This window comes from Stegodyphus dumicola, chromosome 4, assembly GCF_044657685.1.
Source record: "Stegodyphus dumicola isolate Sdum_Otavi_A_Nest chromosome 4, ASM4465768v1".
NCBI lineage: Eukaryota > Metazoa > Arthropoda > Arachnida > Araneae > Eresidae > Stegodyphus > Stegodyphus dumicola.
The window spans coordinates 95,971,543-95,990,661 of record NC_140771.1 but is presented as its reverse complement, the minus strand read 5'-3'; the positions used below and the strand labels follow the sequence as shown (position 1 = coordinate 95,990,661).

Genomic DNA, 19,119 nt, shown 5'->3' with positions numbered 1-19,119 from the left:
TGCTGAAATTAGATCCATTGTAGATTATACGAATATCAAGGAAGGGACGTGTATTATCAGATTCAGTCTCAAATTGAACTGGATGCCTGGATCAATCCAATTTATAACAGATAAAATCTGGGGTAAGTCTTCCTTATCACCATCAGAAAAAGTGTTGTCTACATAGTGAATCCACAGATGAAAAGATAGCTTTTCAAATAACTTGACCTCAAAATAGTGCATGTAAATGTCAGCAAGTACAGGACAGAGGGGATTACCCATAGCTAGCCCTTCAATTTGGTGATAATATTCATTTTGGAAAAACAAAGTGAGTTTGACTCACAGAGACTTTAGTGAGGGAAATTAACTCTTCAATTTCAATATGTAAGAAATGGAATTCTCGAAGTCTAGTTTCAAGGCATTTTAGTGGAAGCTAAATATTTAGTCAAAGGGTATGATGCAGTTTCTAAATTGGAAACTATAGGTCGAAAATGAATTCCAATTTTGTGAAGTTTGGGGAGAGCATAAAATCTAGCACAGTTAGCAATAAGTGGAATGAGTGATTTCTTAAGCTGAGTTGAAAATATATGAGAAGATTTATCAGCTGTTTTAACTTTTTTGTGGTCAGAAGTTGAGGAATTTTTAGGGATCAAACAGTATGGGCCTTCACTTATCAGTTTCGTGACCCCATTAATGTATGCGAGTTTGTCTATAACTACAATTGTCCACCCTTACCAGCCTTTGAAATTATATTAGGATTAGAATGAATTTCACATTAGGCTTTCTTTTCTTTTTGGTTGAGATTTGAAACAAATGAATTGTTGTTAAAATTCACATTATAAGTAATTAAGTGGCGAATTGTATTTTTTCTGTGTTTCTAAAATTTTAGAGAATTTAAAAGCTTCTTCTCCTATTGACCTTCCCCTTTTATCCAGCTTGTTAATATGTTGACTGCATGTTGAGCTCTAGTTACACACTAGTTACTCTCTTCTTGAGCGACCTTTTATGACCAGCAGAAAATCAACTGCATATGTCTGAATGTTTACATGTTCATCATTTTCGCTTAGTACAAAGGCATAGTATGCTAAAATTCCATAATAGTGGCCTAAAGCAAGACAACTGTGGGCAGCCCCTGTTCATGGAGGTCACTAGAAACTTTTGTCTATTGTGGTTTGGATGTATCTCATTTAAGTAGTTCTTCAGCAATTTGTATAGAGTTTTTGAGAAAGCCATGTTTTTAGTTTACTTAATATGACAGGCCATCACAGCAAACCAAAAGCACCCTGTATGTCTATGGAAATATTGAATGTGAGAATATTACCACACTTGTTATTTACAATCACCGACTGCAGTTTTTCCAAGACATGGTCCACTGACAAGACTAACTGTGGAGCAAAAAAGTTCAATAAGCATCTTCAGTTTATAAAGAACATATGTCTTTGGAGTATAACCTTTTCAAGTATGCTACCCATAGAGGGCAAATCAAGATTCAGTATCTAATCTATAAGTCTTATCACTAGACTGAATTTGTGGTTCATTTCAAGCACCTTTTACGTATTTAAGAAAAAATAGGAAAAGATAAAGTTAAAATCTGAAAGAACTCAAATTTTGACATGGTACCAGAGGGCTTGTGAAGGTTTTTCTTATGCTCTGGCTGAACTTGCAGTTTACCACCTTGCTTTTGGACTCACTAATGTTAACACAACTTATTTTGTCTTCTTAATTATTAAACATTTCTTCGCACATAAATTTCAACAGTAAAATCACAACACTTTTAGAATTCCTAGTGGAGTGTTAAGTGTTTTAAAACTCTATTGCAAAATATTATTTTATTTCTTCAGTTTTTTCTCAGTTCATCACATCATTCATTTACCTATACAACAATTTTTTTTTAAAACTTTATGATTAAAAGTCACTTTCTCCACACTTATGCCATATAAAATTCAACAGCAAAACTGCAAAATTTTTTAAAAGAAGCACAGATTGAGAACTCCCAACACATTGTTAAGTACTATTGCCATTTTGTTTTCAGTCTTATCGCAATTTATCATATCAATGTTCAGTTTTTTTTAGTAAGAAGATTTAAACAACTTATTTTCATCTTTTTATTATTAACTTTTTGTCTTTTTAACTTTATTTATTAAACATCAGTTTATTTATACTTATACCACACAAAATATTTTAAAACATCTTTAGCAATCCCAACAGAGTGTTAAATGTTGCCATACACTGTTTTTTTTATGTTCATTATATACATTTTTTTAAATAATATATGATGATAACACGTGCTGACAACATTCTTTAATTTATGTTTCATCGATTTATATATCTATTTTCTAGAATATTTCTTTGAAAATAATAAATAGCAATAATATTTGGTGATAACATCTTTTTATTTAAAAAGTGAAACAGATACAAAAGTGAGGACTGAGACTAATATTACTTTTGGTGCTAAAAATGTGCCCCACCAGACTCAAATTTCAGCAAGCTTAAAATTACTTTGAAGGTAAATTTAGTTCCTTGTTTCATGTTGATACTGAATATGTGCAAAAGTTCTACCTGTTTTGTACATTAAGAACAATGCAAAATTATCCGGGAACTCTTAAGACAAAAACTCAGTACATTTTTATTGCAATACAGAAAGGCTCCGAACTAAACTACCTTACAAAGCTCTGCAATGCTAATGCTGAGGAGAGAAATTTGAACAAGAATTGACTTATTGACACCAGATCTCAAAAAGAGGGAAATGAGAGTTCGAAAAGAAACCTATGAGTTTGTAGACCAGGGATTTAGGGTTGACGTTAAAGTGGCAGCAAGATATTATCACCAGAGTGATGGGCGATGGAGATTTGGGACTGTCAAAACCAAGGATGGATTTCGCTACAAATGTAGACAGTCACCTATGACAGCAACATATCAACTAGAAATGTGACAGAGGACAGAAATGTGTCATTAATGCTGATAGCTGTGTACATCATCCTCTAGCTCTCACGATTTCCAAAAAAAGTTGATAAGAATGGAGTCCCAGAACCATTCAAAGATAATAGCCATCAGATAAATAAGTTTGTGTCATTTACTGAAGGTTTTACTGAAATTCCATTCACTGAATCTGCTGCTGATACAACCAGGACACCAAAGATACTAGCTGTGCTACAACTTTTACATTGGTCTACCAAAAATTGATAATCACCAAACAGACTGAACTTGCAACTTGTGAGAAAGGGGAAGGGATGTGGTGTATCCTGATTACAGGACTTAATAGTAATTGAACACAGAACTGGCACACACTAAGCGAGTATGAACCGGGAACAAGACGTGAAAATCAATCATGGATTTGTACACGTTTATGTGCAAAGAGGATGTTTTTTGTGTAAATAAAGTGTCTTATAAAATGAATATATGACGATGACACAACACTTTAAAAATAAATTGACAATAATTTTTTTAAAATATATCTAATAATTTCATGATGAATTATAAAACTTGCAATAAATAAAAACCTACTTCCTTATCAGGATTATATTTTTCTAAAACTTCCCAAGCTTGTTCAGTGCCACCATCACTAAATAGCATAATTATCTGATTACATTCAGCTCCTGCCCATCGTTCAGTTCTATTTTCTCTGAACTGAAAAATTTAAATATTTGGCAAATTAACAAACAGTAGGGAGAGAACTAAAGCAACAGTTTTTCATTAACACATATTTAACGGAGTTCAAAATGATTCTTACAGTACTGTTTCCTTTTTATAATGATAAAATGTTATATGAAATTTATCTGTAAGAAAGAAATGAAACTGTTGGTAAGTAACTGTGACTATTAGAAGTTTGCAATATTTAGCAAAAATAAATACTAAAAGCAACAGAAAAACATGCAACACTTAACATTTGCTCAACATGGTTTATTTGACTTTTTGTTCAAGCTGAATGAATTATTTGCACCAAAAAGTTTAATATATAATTGATTCATAAGAACAACTGAAAAAATAACATTTATTAGAGATGTTTACTCATACGATTCTAATTCTATAACTTTATAATCCATTACTATACAGCAGCAGGAGGAGAAATTCGATGATTTTATCAACTACATGTCCATTTTAAAAATCCACATCAACCATTTAGGAATAAACTGTTCCTTAAATTTGAAAATTTAACCAAAAATACTGAATTAAATGGCACTTTTTTAATTTGCTACCATCTTAAAATACGATGTAACATAGTGTTTTATCTAAACAGTAATTATCAACCTTCGCAATTTCATGGCAGACCTCACAAGCGTATTAAAGTTGAAGCATTTTTCTATTAACATGATTAATTTCTTTTCTTTCATGTAAGGGATTCAATTAACAAGATCTTTCTGTCCAATATTTTCATATTATAATACATAAATATTCCAGCCAGATATTCATTTCAGACAAGTTTTCTTATGCAGTCACAAGCATGAAATAAATTAAAATTAGAATTAATAAAAAAATACCTGATCCACACACTTGTAAATATTTTCATCTCTTCTCGTTGTATTTTTTCCATTTTTGGGGGTATTTTGTATTGTTTTATTTACATATTGTTCTCAGAATAGTAATTTTATTGTTTATTTTGGACTTTGTGTAATTTTTGCCCACAGGTCTTGTATTTAAGTTTTTGTTTGCTACATATAATTGAATATTTTTTTTTAATTCTGAGTGCAATGGCTTCAAAATTGTAAAAATAACTCAATTAGAACACAAGATATAGGGAAATTTTGTACCTAAGGGGCCTTGGCAACAATTTCTGTTCATCAAGTTGGCGACATTTGACGATTTCTCGCCAATTTTGCAACTTCCTGAAGGATTTGCTTAAACACATTTTGAAGCTCTAAGGCCCATTCTTCTAAAGTTTCCAGAGCCCATGCTGCAGACTATAAATACACATTGGAGAGCTCTGAAGTTCAGTTGCAATTCAATTGCCAATCAACCATGAGACTTAGTGGTTAGCTAAACTACAAGTTAGGGTGAGAGTACTTTGAGGCACTTTATAATTTATTTCATGTGCTATAAAGAAATTGCTAAATATCTGCATTCTCCTTGAGTTATTTCCAGCCATTAGTGCATGGTGTATATTATTAATTTTGCTTATTTTCATAAATTGTTTATTTCTTCTTGCTTGTCTGGACTCATTATTTAAAGAAACATCAGCAATCCCATAGCTCACAAAAATACATTCTTAATAATTAATATGCAACATACTTTTTTATTACATTGATAAACTAAGTATCAGATTCGACCCATTGAAATTGTGATTCAATTTTTAGAACACTTATTTTTACAAAATTATGATGTAGAAATACAAAAGTAAAAATTAATTAATCACAAAAGAATTGCCAAATTTGTATTAACAGGATAACGATAAAAATTTAATCACAAAATAAATATTGGGTATTAATATTCAATTAATATAAATACATGCATCGTATTGATTTAAAAAAAGGATATGAAAATTTATTACACGAGTCTTGTATTTCTATTATTTGACATTATTTTTAAATTATACCCACTGTCATATTTGTTATAGATATTCTCTACTACCCCCCTAAAACAGCTGTAACAATGGTCAAAACAGAAGAACAGCTGCACCAAGAGTATTTATGCAAGTTATTCATGAAATTTTCAAGAAACTTCATGAAAAAAATTCATAAAATTATTAAAATATTCACTGATCACCTTAAAGATTTTCTTCACACTTGCTTATTTTTGAAGTTCTCTGCAGAATTAATAAATGCTCTTTCAAACTTTTGTCATTATAAATTCAAACAAGTGCAATTAGCTTTCAACAGATGCTAACACCTCTTGATTCATCAACCTGGAAAATTTTCAACTTCCACAAATTTCCTGGATTAGTGTTCCTTCTATGCTAACTGTCATGTCTTCAATGCATCTGCTGATTACATCATTAGCTTTTTTTTAAATTGAATACTGAAATAACTAAAAATAATTTTTTAAATTGAATTCATTGATTTGAAGCATAATTTTCATATTTCCATACAGTGGTAAAATGAGTGCTGAAGCTCTTTAGCTATCAATCTTTATAGCTTTATAACTTGCTTCTAGAGCTTGATTAGATGCAATAATGACTGATCTTATGAAAAAACTGCATTAAAAAAAAGGAATTTCGCCTAATTCTCTCCGTTTAGTCTACAACTATGCATTTAGTAACTGAAAACTTTTCTCAAGATGTCAAATTGTCAAATCTCTCAAATTTTCTCAAGATATTTCTGGATTTTTTTAAATATTTGTCTCTTTATTGTGGGTAATAAAAATTTAATTCACTAGAACTGAAAACATGTAGAAGTGAAAAAACAAACAAATTATTGAACACATATACATTGACTGAAACTAAAAATATAATGTTATAATCCAAGGGTATCAAACAAACATTGCAACTAGGGCATTCAAAATACCAAAATATGCAAACCCACCTTAGAAACATCAATTAGTGACAGTTCTATATTTACAAGGCATAAGCTACATCACAAACACAAACAAACATCATATGCAAATTCCTCCATGGCACTGTTATGCATATAATCCTTAAAATAAAATACGATGCTTTTATGCTGAAATCTCACAGGAAACTACAAATAAGCACACATCTGACATCATTGTAGCCAAGCTCTAACTTGCTGCACTTCACGTATTATTGCACTTTGGGACCTAAATTCCAAAATTATGTACCCCTTTAATATGGCCAGGCTACATAGACAACTTGCCATTTTTTCTTTTGCCTATACCAGTGGTGCACAAACTCTTTTCAACTGCGACCCCTTTTGTAGAGAGAAAATTTTTGGCAACCCCTAGAGATAAATGTTCACAAATATGATATATATTTCACGCATTTCTTTCGTTTCATCGAATAAAAACATCATCATATCTGACTCATATTAATTTTATTTATAATTTTAAGAAAATACTTTTTGTATAAGACAAAAATCAGTAAATTGCCCTTTAATGAGATGTATATGGCTGCAATTTTCTAATTATCTCATCGATGTTTGTTGCTAATTGCAATTCGCATATCATCTTCAGGGTTTAAGCGCGAGCGGTATTTAGTTTTTATTGAAACTAGTTTGCTAAATCCAGTTTCACATAAATACGTTTGTACGTACAAATTGTATTAACACTCTGATGGCATTCTTGCATAAAACGGGATAATGTTTTTCCACGGATAGCCAAAAGTTTTGGCAAGGCTGAGTCTTAAATTGATTTCGAACAGTATAATCACTAATTAGATCTATCAATTGCTCTTTCTCACTAATTTGAACTGCATATGTCAAAGGAAAATGGATCACGAATCCAACTAAGATCTTTTTCAGGAAAATCCTCGAATCTTCTGGAAAAATTTTCCTTTAACTTTTCAGTGTGATTGGAAATGATGTTTTTAAATGTAAATATATCTATATTATTTTCTTTGAGAAAATTGTTAAAGCAAGGGAACATGTCGGTGTTGTTTTTATTCCGTTCAGTTTTCCAGAGACTAAGCTTATTCTTAAAAGCTTGAATTTTACTGGCTGAAGTTATGATATTTGAATTCTCACCCTGCAAGCTCAAATTTAAGTCGTTAAGTTTTTCGAAAATATCAACTAAATAGCTCAGCTTCCCTAGCCAAACTTCATTGATATAATAACTTGCCAATCTATGTTTCTTTTCGATTAAAAACATGTACACTTCATTTCTTAAATCAAATATCAGTCGTAGTATTTTCCCACGTGAAAGCCATCTGACTTCGGTGTATAACAGTAATCTCTCATACGTTGAGCCCATCTCATATGCTGCAGCACCATCAGTACAAACCGCAACACAGTTTGCCCAGGTAAGGGACTTTGTTTCAAAATATTCATTTATTACTTCGAATATTTTTTCTCCAGTTGTTTTTCTTTCCAAACTTTTGTAACATAGAAACGTTTCTGTTATATCTTCATTAAAAATAAACCTAATGTAAATAATTAGTTGTGACATTTTAGTAATATCGGTAGTCTCGTCCAGTTGTAAAGCAAATACAGATGAATTTTGTATGTGTTTTATGAGTTCTGACTCGATATTTCGTGACATTTCGGAAATCCGCCGAGGCACGGTATGTCTTGATAATGGTATTGTTTTTAGTTCATTTCCATATTTATTGCCATGCATAATTGATGTCATCTTAGTTGCTGCAGGAAGGATAAGAGATTCTCGAATTGTATGGGGTTTCATTGTTTTTCCTATTGAATAAGAAACTTTTAAAGAAGCTCGTAATGCTTTCTGAGGTATTTATGTAAATTTCTTTACTTGTGCACTTTGAATTTTCAGATTTTCAGCTTGTCTTTGAAAAAAAATCGACATGTTCATTTTGAAGTTCTTTATGTTTAGTTTCCAGGTGCCCATTTAATTTAGCTGGTTTCATGCTCTCATTTGCTAATTTTTCGTTGCAAATGACACATATCGGGCGTTCTTCATCATCAACAATACAAAATGTAAAACCACACTCAATCAATTCCTCATTGTATTTTCTTATTTTTTTAGATCGGGCATTTAGTTCAGTATTTTGCGACTCCTCAACAGTATTTGTTTGTTTGTTAGCTGAAGATGTACCTGGTGTACGTATTACCCATTTATCCATTATGAAGATAGGGGTTAAATTATTTAAACTAAAACAAATAATATATAAAATTTTATCTTTTTTTTTCGAGAAATTCAATAAAATTAACAGATATCTTTTTCTAATGATAGTACATACCTGATAACAAAGAGTAGCAAAGCCCCATAAAAATATAAAAAATCATAATTACACAACGTCACATGTTAAAACTCGAGGATAAACTAAAACTATTGCAGGTCAACTGCTACATGCTACAACTTCATGCGAACACTTCACGTCTTCACTCTGACTATCAGACATACCGCCTACCTCGCCATCTGATTGGCTGATCATGGTAGCGAATTTTTCTCCTTTCTTTGCGGTTAATGTTTAGTCAAATAGGCGCTTTTCAGTAAAACTGGCGAATTACCGCAAAGCGGGCGCTATCTACCAGAGTGAAAAATTTGCGTCTTACATACATTACGCATTACAGTCAAAGAAAGAATGAAATTATGGTCATGAAATTGCAATTAAACAGTGAGTGACAGCGCTTCACTCTTTATATGTACACTGTATGGTATGCAGCATGCAGGCATTATGCATTTCATAAAAATTTGGCAACCCCTAGTTAGCGCACCACTGGCCTATACCATCGCTTTGTCCCCCCTTTCCACCACTGACTTTCAGTCTCCTCTTTCTTTCCAATTGCCATATCCTTCGTTCTCCTACCAAATATTTGCATAGCCCCTTGATCTATATTTTATATAATTAATGTGCTTAGTTTTATAATTTGTATTACATTTTATTTAGTCATTAAAAAACTTATTTTCTAGCTCTTGATTTATTTCTTTTTTATTTCAGTTATAGCTCCAGTATAAAATTATAGCATTATAGTATGTGCTGGATATTTCTTTACCAGATATTTATGATTTAAGGAATGAAGGTTTGTATTAATGTGATCTTCCAGAGAATTTGCATTTCGAGTAGCATTTGCTTTGATTTGACAAATGTCAGTGCACATTCCCAAAAAATACATCAAATACCTTTTGATTTTAAAGTATATCGATTTTCTAAAGTTAAGCATGCAATGGAAAAATCCTCATCAACAACAACAACAACAACAAAAAAAGCTTTCAGATTTTACATTACGCCAAAAGGGGAATTTTTTTTAACACTTTGTGTGCTACCTTTATTTATTAAATATTGTGTTCTTCACAATTAAACTATAAAATTCAATTCAAAAACACCACAAAATAGTTTGAAAACAGCATATTTTAAAAATTTTTTATATACAGTTTCGCATGCTGGAGATAATCCCCCCCCTGTACATTGTTGCTATTGTTCACTTTGAAACTGTTGAGTTTGTTAATCCAAAATTCATTAAAGTTTTACAAAAAAAACCAGATGGGTTCATTTAAAGCATGAACAAACTCTACAGCAACTGTTTATGCTTTTAATGATGCGATTAGCTAACACAGATATTACTAATGGCCATTCCTCCATTACAGCAGTTTCCAACTGTTCTCTGAGATTCGCTGAAAACTTGAAAAGACAGCATGCCCAAGGGCAAGCCAAGATGTTTAATGGAATTAAGAATGGGGGAAAATTGTGGTTACTTTATATGCAAAATGCTCACACTCTCCAAATACTCATTAACAATGTTGGCTCAATGGGGATGGCCATTATCATGCATAACAAGGAAATCAAAACCACCTGCCGCAGCATATAACACAGCCTTCATTAAAGATATGCAGTGATACATGGTTGAAATTGTAGCCCACACCAAGATGCTACTTCCTTTGAATGCATAAGTCGAATGATTTTCTGGACCTGAGATTTCATGCATCTCATTCTCTCTAGACTCTCACATGCTTATATCATTTGATCCCAGGGCATCCATGATTCGGATTTTTGTGCCAATATGAGACAGTCCAATTGAGATATTGAAGGCATCACTAATCTGGCCGTTTCCTTGATGACACAGTTAATGGAATACAAACATTTGTTATTCCAGCATACATTCCCTTCATATGAAGCCATCAGTGCATAATACTTGCAAATATTATTTTGCCAAGTGATGCTGCAACCATAGATGTAGGTTGCTCATCAACTGCTTGGCTACTATAGCAATTTAACAATTTTCAAAAGGGCTGGTAACCTTTGGTCAACTGAACACATATCACCACATATGTCTTTAAAATGTTTCAAATTGTTTCCACATTAAAAAAATTACCAAACAACCAACACCAAAGACAGTGAGACATCACTGATTAACTAACTCTTGCTTTAAAGCATCCAATAGCACTCCAGCGCTCACTATTTGGCATTTATCTTCTTTTAGCCAATGAAACAAGAGAATGTGATAAAAAATTATCCTACAAAACTTATAAATACTTTGTATCAGCATTTAGATGCACCTCTTCAAAACCTTCAGAATGCTGGCTTCTTCTTCAACTGCATAATTAGTATATGGCTGGACAATCAACTGTGATTGACTGTAGCATACAATATTTGTACACTGCCGTCTGCATCTGCAGCAATTTTCAGTGACTCAAACTCGATTAGGCTTTCAAAAATTGCTAATTTGCATTGCATGCTTAACCCATTCAGTACGGGAGTGTCATATGTGCAACAGCAGCGAACATTACTTTACAGCCGGGTGTGTCGTATTTGAATTGCCCAGGCCAGCACCAACAATAGGTGCAAGATCGTGCTGCGCACGAGGGCGCCGAGTCAGAAAGCCGCAGTTCAATCATCAAAACAAGCAGTTCATCTTCCTGCCGGCCTGAACAGGAAAATTCTTTTCTTATTTGAACGCTTCTCTTGGGGTCGACTCGGGTAAAATCTGAGAAGCAACAGATTAGGATCTGTACCTAGGCAGTCTCAGCCACAAGTATTTAAAATCAGTTTCCACAGGACTGGAGTCATTGCTGGCGATGGCTTTTTCAGGTTCACTAGGGACCGCATCATACTGTCTTATCTGTTCCGTTGGTTGTGGTGGAGCTATATAGTCAGATATTCATGGTTGTCAGGGACGAAACAGCCCTGTCGATGGAATTGATGAATTCAGCTAGCCTTTAAACTGCTTAAAGTTTCCAGTGGGTGCCTGGGGCTTCAAAACTGCATATCCATTTCCTTCCTTGGTTTTTCACTGGGGTCGTCTAAAGCCAAGATCTGTATGACATGATGTAGTGTTAGCAGGCTGGATTAGTGGCCCGGTCTTTCTGACAGTATTTAAGTGACTTCATTCTGCTGTCCGGGGTTGAGGCCCTTGTTGATGTTTTTTTACCATCCCTCCAGAACGGGGGCGTAGAATGCGAGTTTCTGAGTATTCCTGTCGACTTAGCTTAGTCTTAGCTTGTTGGCTCAACTGATAGGTTAGTGGCCTCTTGGATCATCTCTAGGGGTTGGGGCATTTAACTGTGTTAACACAGCCTCAACCTTGTCAGGTCTGAGTGCCCTTCCTCCTAGCACACTGTCATATTTGACCGAAAGTTATAATCAGGACAGGAGTTCGTCTTTGGTGTTCTCTTCTGTCTTATTTGAACGTGGAAATACTTGATGCCGATGCATATGTAACGGTAGACGCATTGAACAAATTGCTTAATCCTTATTTTGTGTCTACTATTGCAATTGTAGTAATTTGTACAGCATTTATCTTTTTTGTGATTACTTGTTGTAATTGTTTTTTTACATAAAAAAAGGTAAGTGCAGTTACATATTATGTTAAACTTAGTTTAACTTTTTAATTTGGAAAAGCAATGATTTGAGCATAATTACTGGAAAACTGTTTTCCTTTCATGTTTTAATGATTGTCGTATTCTTGGACGTATAAATTACTAATATCTAAACCATTTTCCTCGTTTTTAATAATAATGTAGTTCGTCCTCCACCGGTCGTATCTGTTGTAATACAAAATACAAAAAACCTTTCTTCAATACTCAGGTCTGTATTTTCTAAATTAAGATACCTCATACAAATTGATATCTGCTCTTGATGGCTAGCATTAGGTCTACAATCAAGTAAAATAGAAAAGATTTTGTTTAAAATAATTTGCTTTGTATTATATTTATTTATATTTAAAATAATTTGCTTTTATATTATCCCCTAATAAACTTTACTTTGAATTACTTTGAATTTTATTGAAGGTAATAAAGCATACTTTTTTAGTTACTGGAACCACGGAAGGTGAAGTTTTATTTCGCTGAAAAGTGAATGACATAAATAATTCTTTCAATAACATCGTGCCAATGCTTAGTCTCATTTTTAATTAAATTTGAAATTCCGAATTAACAGGTTTACTCTTTCGTAATCATTCTAAGAAATCGGTTAACTCATTTGTTGTTTGGCCAGATTCAACAACAGTACATCTAAAAAAAATTACGTCTATTTTTGTCTTTGGGGAAACTGAAACCAAGTTTTGGTAATATTTAGAACAATTTTCTATTAAGGCTTGAACTTGGGCATAATTCGGAATAATTAGGTACAAGCAAATGCGTATTTACTGCAGAAATTGTATTTCCTCTGTTTTTTTTTTTCAACAGGCTAACATTGAAGTTAAAGATTATTCCTGGGTGAAAACACTTTTTAACTCTTCCTGATTATTAGGTTCTTTTAGTAATTACAATGGTAGCTGAGACGTTGATGGACAACTAGTGCTAGTAGCATCAGCCTATTCTTTGGGTTTGGGAAAACTGAATAATTTTAAAGTTCTGATTTTATTAAGTCTTCCTCTCACTCTCTTATTCTTCATTATATTCTGATACTTAGATAGTTTTTTTTTTTCTGTTTTTCTTCCGACATATGGGGAAAAATGGTAACAGAAAAGTGGAAGTAAAAATAAAAGTATAAAGTAATTATTAAAAGAATTATTGCGTGAAACACTTCATAAAAACACTCGGAAAGTCAGTGTTTGAAATATTACCTTACTTCTGAAAAAGTGAGAATAAACTTGGAAAATATATGAACTATTAGATCAATACCAAATAATTCAAAGGGGTGGCAGTACTCTTTTGTTTATTAAAGTAAATAAATCAAATTTAAAGTATGTATTAAAGACGTAATGAAATAACTAAGCATTTTCCTTTGGTTTCTCGTATAGCTAAAAATCGGAAAATGGGCAATTTTTGATTTCAGAATACAGTAAGACCCCGCTTGACGCTGTTTCGGTTTAGCGCTCTTTTATTTCAACCCGGGGATTCCACGAAATCGCTCGCAGCATACAGGGATTCCCCGAAATATTATGCAGCGATAGGTTTCAAATACATATCCGAAAGAGTGTACTTGTATTTCTTGTTTGGTGCGGTATTGTACAGACATATTTTGAAGGGGTAAATGTGGAAGATGTCGAAGAAATAATTCAAGAAGCAGCGGCTAGTCTTTCTAATGATGAGCTCAAGGAATTAACTGAACAAGAAGAAAACAAAAATGTTGACAGCAGTGATTCAGAAGAAGAGCAAAAAGAACTTTCGATGGCGTTTGTAAAAAGGAGTTTGTCTACCATAACTGAAATAATGGATCAATTCATTGAAAATGATCCGAATTTTGACAGGAGCTCAAAAGTAAGGCGTGGCGTTAGAGATGCTCTATCCGTTTATGAAGAACTTTTAAGAGAACAACGCAAAAGAAAAAGGCAGACAACATTAGATGCTTTTGTCACAAAAAGGCAGAACACTGAAAACGCGGAAGGCTAATTAAATATGACTGACTTAGAATTTTATTTGTTTTTTTTAAGAATATTCGTTTTGTTATTTATATTTTGTTTTTATTTTTGCAAGAAATAATAATGTGGTATTAATTTGGGCTTTAAGAAATAAATGTTTGGTTTTATTTTTATTAAAAAAACATACTTTTTAAATTTAATACCTAACCAATTTCCTAGCCATCTTCCCCTAACCCCAATATTTACATGTAAAGATATCTTCGTTTAGCGCTGTTTCGCATTACGCTCTACTTTGATGGAACGTATCCCCCGTGTTAAGCGGGGTCTTACTGTACCTTGTATATTTTTATTTCACTTTAAAGTGAACTTTTCTCTTGATATATTTTAAATTGAGGTACTACGTAAGTATGTCAATCCTTTGTTCTCGAAAGATAATAATTTTTAGTTAAATAAACAAATGATTCCCGTTAAAAAAAATTTGAGTAATTATGCTCAAATTGTCACTTTTCTCAGTTAAAAAGCTAACCCAAGTTTAACATAACATGTAACTGCCCTTACCTTTTTTATGTAGAATAAATATAACATCAAGCAATCACAAAAAAAAAAAAAAAAAAAAAAAAAAAAACACAGAAAAGATAAATGTTGCACAAATTACTACGATTGCAACAGTAAACACAAAATAAGGACTAAGCAATTTGTCGAACACATCTAGGGTTCTCCCTGTACCCTTGCATACGCATCGATATCACATATTTTCGTTCACAGATACTTACAAGATCAGCTCAACTTATGTCAAAAACTGCAAAAGCATTAATTGATAAAAATCAAAGCAATATACAAGGTTGTTCAATAAGTTAGCAGAGCGCCATCTATTTGTCAATATTAGACCTTACTTCTGATGCCATTCGATTACAATATTAGACATTACTTCGATGCCATTTTCATATTTGTTCTTTCTTAGGAACACGTCAAAAGTTTCATTTCAATCTGTTAATGTATTTATTCATTATTTAACCACTCTTTATATCTAACGTATTGTGGCTTTTTTCAGGTATGGATAAAATTGAGCAACGTGCAGTTATCAAATTCTTTGTAAAGAAAGGTTTAAAGGCAATGGAAATTCATACCGAAATGGTGAATGTGTTGGGTGAATCTGCTCCTTCAAAAACAATGGTTTGCAAGTGGGCTAGTTTATTCAAAAGTGGTCGTACCAGCCTTGAAGACGATTTTATGGCAAAATGAATTTAATGGCAAAATGAAAGCACTATCTGACCATAGAAGATACACAAATGCTAAATGAATCAAATTTGCTGATATTCTATTCCTGTGACATTTGCACTGTTAGACTTTGCATACACTCATGTTTCAAAGAACATCATATACTGTTTCCTTTTTGAAATATTGCTTCCTTTTCGTTGTTTGCACATTGAATTTTTATGAAAGACAGTTTTAATATTTTTTAATTTTAATTATGTGTTGTGTTAATCTGCGATTGTTTGGATACTTTTCCATATATATTTAATTATTGGATAAAGGAAAAATTATGTTATTCTAGAATGAATATTTTATAAAATTTTTAAGGAAAATATAACAATAAAGGTTTAAAATTAATTCTGACAACTACCCGAATGGCTCTTCTCATAATGTACCAAAAATCGGAACAGTTGGATGACAAATTTAATTTATATGAATTTTTTTCTAAAGTTAGGCTTAGCAGCGCGAATTACCCGTTCCCACAAGATAAGGTATCTGTTTAAAGCACCGTTCCAAGAGAACGCTTTGGTAACAGCGGTAATTCTAATTTGGTAAATATTCTTGGCAAATTATCAAGAAGTAAGCAAATCTTTTCTCATTTTAAAGTACAAACTTTTTCACTTTAAATTTATTAACCAAGTTGAAACCAGAAACCAAGTGGAAATGAGGCCACTATAAGCTTTGTTCCCAAAACAAAGTACTATATTCAAAATGTACCATATAAACAAAACCTATTCAAACTTTAACACATATAATATATTTTTATGCATCAACGAAGAGAAAAAACCGTTTTTAGCTGTTACTAGTCTTAAAAACCTTCATAGTTTTTAAAAATATGATATAAAAACTGATGAATACATTAAACATGATATATTTTTTAGGTCTGAATAATTTTTTGTGCATAGAATTTTGACAGCACTTTAAAACACCATTTTAATTAATTAGTTGTATATAATTAAACTTTTAAATGATAAGTATTTTTTCAGCTTTAAAATTTTTATAAAGATCAAAGTAACACAAATAAAAAATCTATGGCGAAAATTATTTATTCATGAAGTAGTAGAAAAAGGTTTGACATATAAATACACAACCTGTGCCAATGCTTGAAATGCAAATTCCAAAGCTAATGATAATTTGGCCATATGACGTTCTTCAAGAGCATCAATGTCTTTATAAAAAATCTGTGTAAATATAATATTTTATCATTAAAATCAAACAGATTTATGCACATGAATACAAATTTGAACAAAGATATTTTCAAAGATAAATAACTTAATAAATTATATCACTGTAAAAGAATTACCTGTTTATTCCTGTCATTTGCTTGCACAAGTGTATCAAAGCATGAAACCCATTCTGTAGTTCTGCTGAACTAAATTAAAAAGTAATGTCTAAATTTCTATTTTGGTATTTAATCATACAACAAAAATGAAAAAATGCAAATTATATGCAAAAGAAATAAATACATTGAAATGTTTAAATAAAAGAGGAAGAGTATTAAAATAGCTTTAAAATATAATTATCACATAAGAAAATTACAATGCATTGCATCAAAACAATCCAAATATTTTTGCCACACAACACCTTTGAAGTATTGAAGGCAAAATTATTTTTTTTAACAACGAATTAATTTTCTCAAAGAACTTAAAAACTTGTATTTTTTAAAGATAAGATTTTGGTTCTTTCTGGTTAATGGGAAGTCATTTTGGTGTCAAAGTAAATATTAGTCCAAAATCCAACTCAAACTAGGAATGACAGCCATAAAGATATACACACTTTCATGGAAAAAAAAAAAAGATGAAAACATATACTAAAAATTCATAAATAAGAAAGCACACATTTACTCCAACTGACAGTTGTACAGTGTTTCATTTTTAACTGAAGTTGGTAGAACACTACCTATGTGAGTTCTTGACATCTAAGCCAAATAACTATCAGAAATGTATTACAAAAAAATTCAAATCAGCCTACATTCCATAACACTTTCCTCCAGTAGTATGACCTTTAGTTGCAGCATCACTTAGGTGCTTTGGTAGTAATAATATACATTTTTGTTCTGCGATGCTTTTTAGCCAGCTCCTTCAGATTGGATTTTACTTTGATCTTAATTGTTTGTCATTTGGCAATTGCCAAATTTTATCATCTATGTTGATTACAGGATTCATACACATTTCTGCACACAGAAATTAAGTACTTTTAAGGACCATCAAGAAAAAGATTAAGGACCTGTCTAACAAATAGGAACAGAATAAACTAAAACAATTACCTACAGCTGAATGTCACTTTTGTAATACCAGTTTTAAGTTTGTAAGAATAAAATTTATTTCTAAGTAGGATGCATTGTTATTAAACATACTCTAATTTTCAACTTAATTTATAAAACAAATTCAAGAATAAAATTAGCTTCACGCAGTTACTGTAGAAAGTGACGAATCTTAAGAACTAGTTAGTGAATAATCACTTAAGTTCGTGTAACAAGAAACAACAAGATGGAAGGGTAACTAACCCTTTATTATTCCAATAACATTTAACAAAACTCTGCCTTGGAGTGTACAATAAAAGCCGACACTTGGGCTTGAAATTAAGAGACTAAGAATTAAACTAAAACTAAGATTAACTAAAGAGCTATCAAGATTCTAATCGAGTTGGCCCCTTAACTCTATTTGACTACAGAGCTTATGAAGGGCCTGAGTACACCAGAGCATAATAACAGATTTGAGAGAGAGTAGCCAAAATGCACACGCACGCAAATCAGAAACTTTGATTCTCTCTAACTCAGCAAGTAGAACTTCGCAGTTTAAATACCGCTCCTCCTCATTAAGCATTCAGAGTGATTCCAAAACTACGTTCTGGCCGGAAGTAGTAAGTTGAAGTTAAGAATTTGATAGGAAAGGAACTTTAACTTAAAATTTAACTGTTAATCCTTACATAGTATTAAATTATAAAATTCCTTGAAACATTTATATTTTACATTTATAACAGTTCCACATATTTTATAGAAGATGAATCGCTTTTTACTTAAAATTGCACTAACAGTTAGCTTTATACTGGTTCTTTTTTTTTTTTTATGCCTCATTTCGTCACATAATTGTTCAGTCCAGAGGCATATGCAAATTTGATGTCAAGTGGCATTAATTAAACTATGAAGTAAAATAATAATCAGCATGACTCAAAAGCTTGGCTGTTGCCACTGTAGTTGCTTGCTTTCTTCATTCTTTTGGAAGTAATTAATACTTCTGGTATATTCACGATGATATGGCTAAGACTTTTTAGAATTGGCTGCATAGCTATGAAGACAACATAAAAACATTTTAAGGGATGAACAACCTATTAGCCAGAGAATGTGTTAGTAAAGATTTCCTACTTTTTATTTTGAAATGGGATATAAAAATTTATGATAGTTACGAAATATGAGGTGTACTCGGAAACTAAGTACCGTTTTGAAAAAAAAAAAAAAAAAATAGTAAAACATATTTTCGAATCCAATTTTATTTTTACATGAAAATACATGTCTTAAACTATTTTTCAACATAGTTTCTGCCAATGATCAAACACTTGTCATCAAACACTTTGACCAGTTTTTGTATACCATTGTCAAAGAAACTTCCCGCCAGTTTTGATAACCACGACTCCA

The 19,119-nt window shown here is 31.9% G+C and overlaps 1 protein-coding gene across 1 annotated transcript in view; it reads right to left on the bottom strand.

Moving 5' to 3' along the window:
* Positions 1-19,119, bottom strand: part of LOC118204800 (voltage-dependent calcium channel subunit alpha-2/delta-1-like) — a 154,392-nt gene that overhangs the window by 102,273 nt on the left and 33,000 nt on the right. Inside the window, exons 10-12 of the mRNA XM_085815242.1 lie at positions 16,789-16,857; positions 16,577-16,666; positions 3,484-3,606 (exon numbers count right to left, since the gene is read on the bottom strand). Coding sequence (XP_085671368.1) covers positions 3,484-3,606; positions 16,577-16,666; positions 16,789-16,857 — 282 coding nt within the window. The remainder of the gene's footprint in view (positions 1-3,483; positions 3,607-16,576; positions 16,667-16,788; positions 16,858-19,119) is intronic.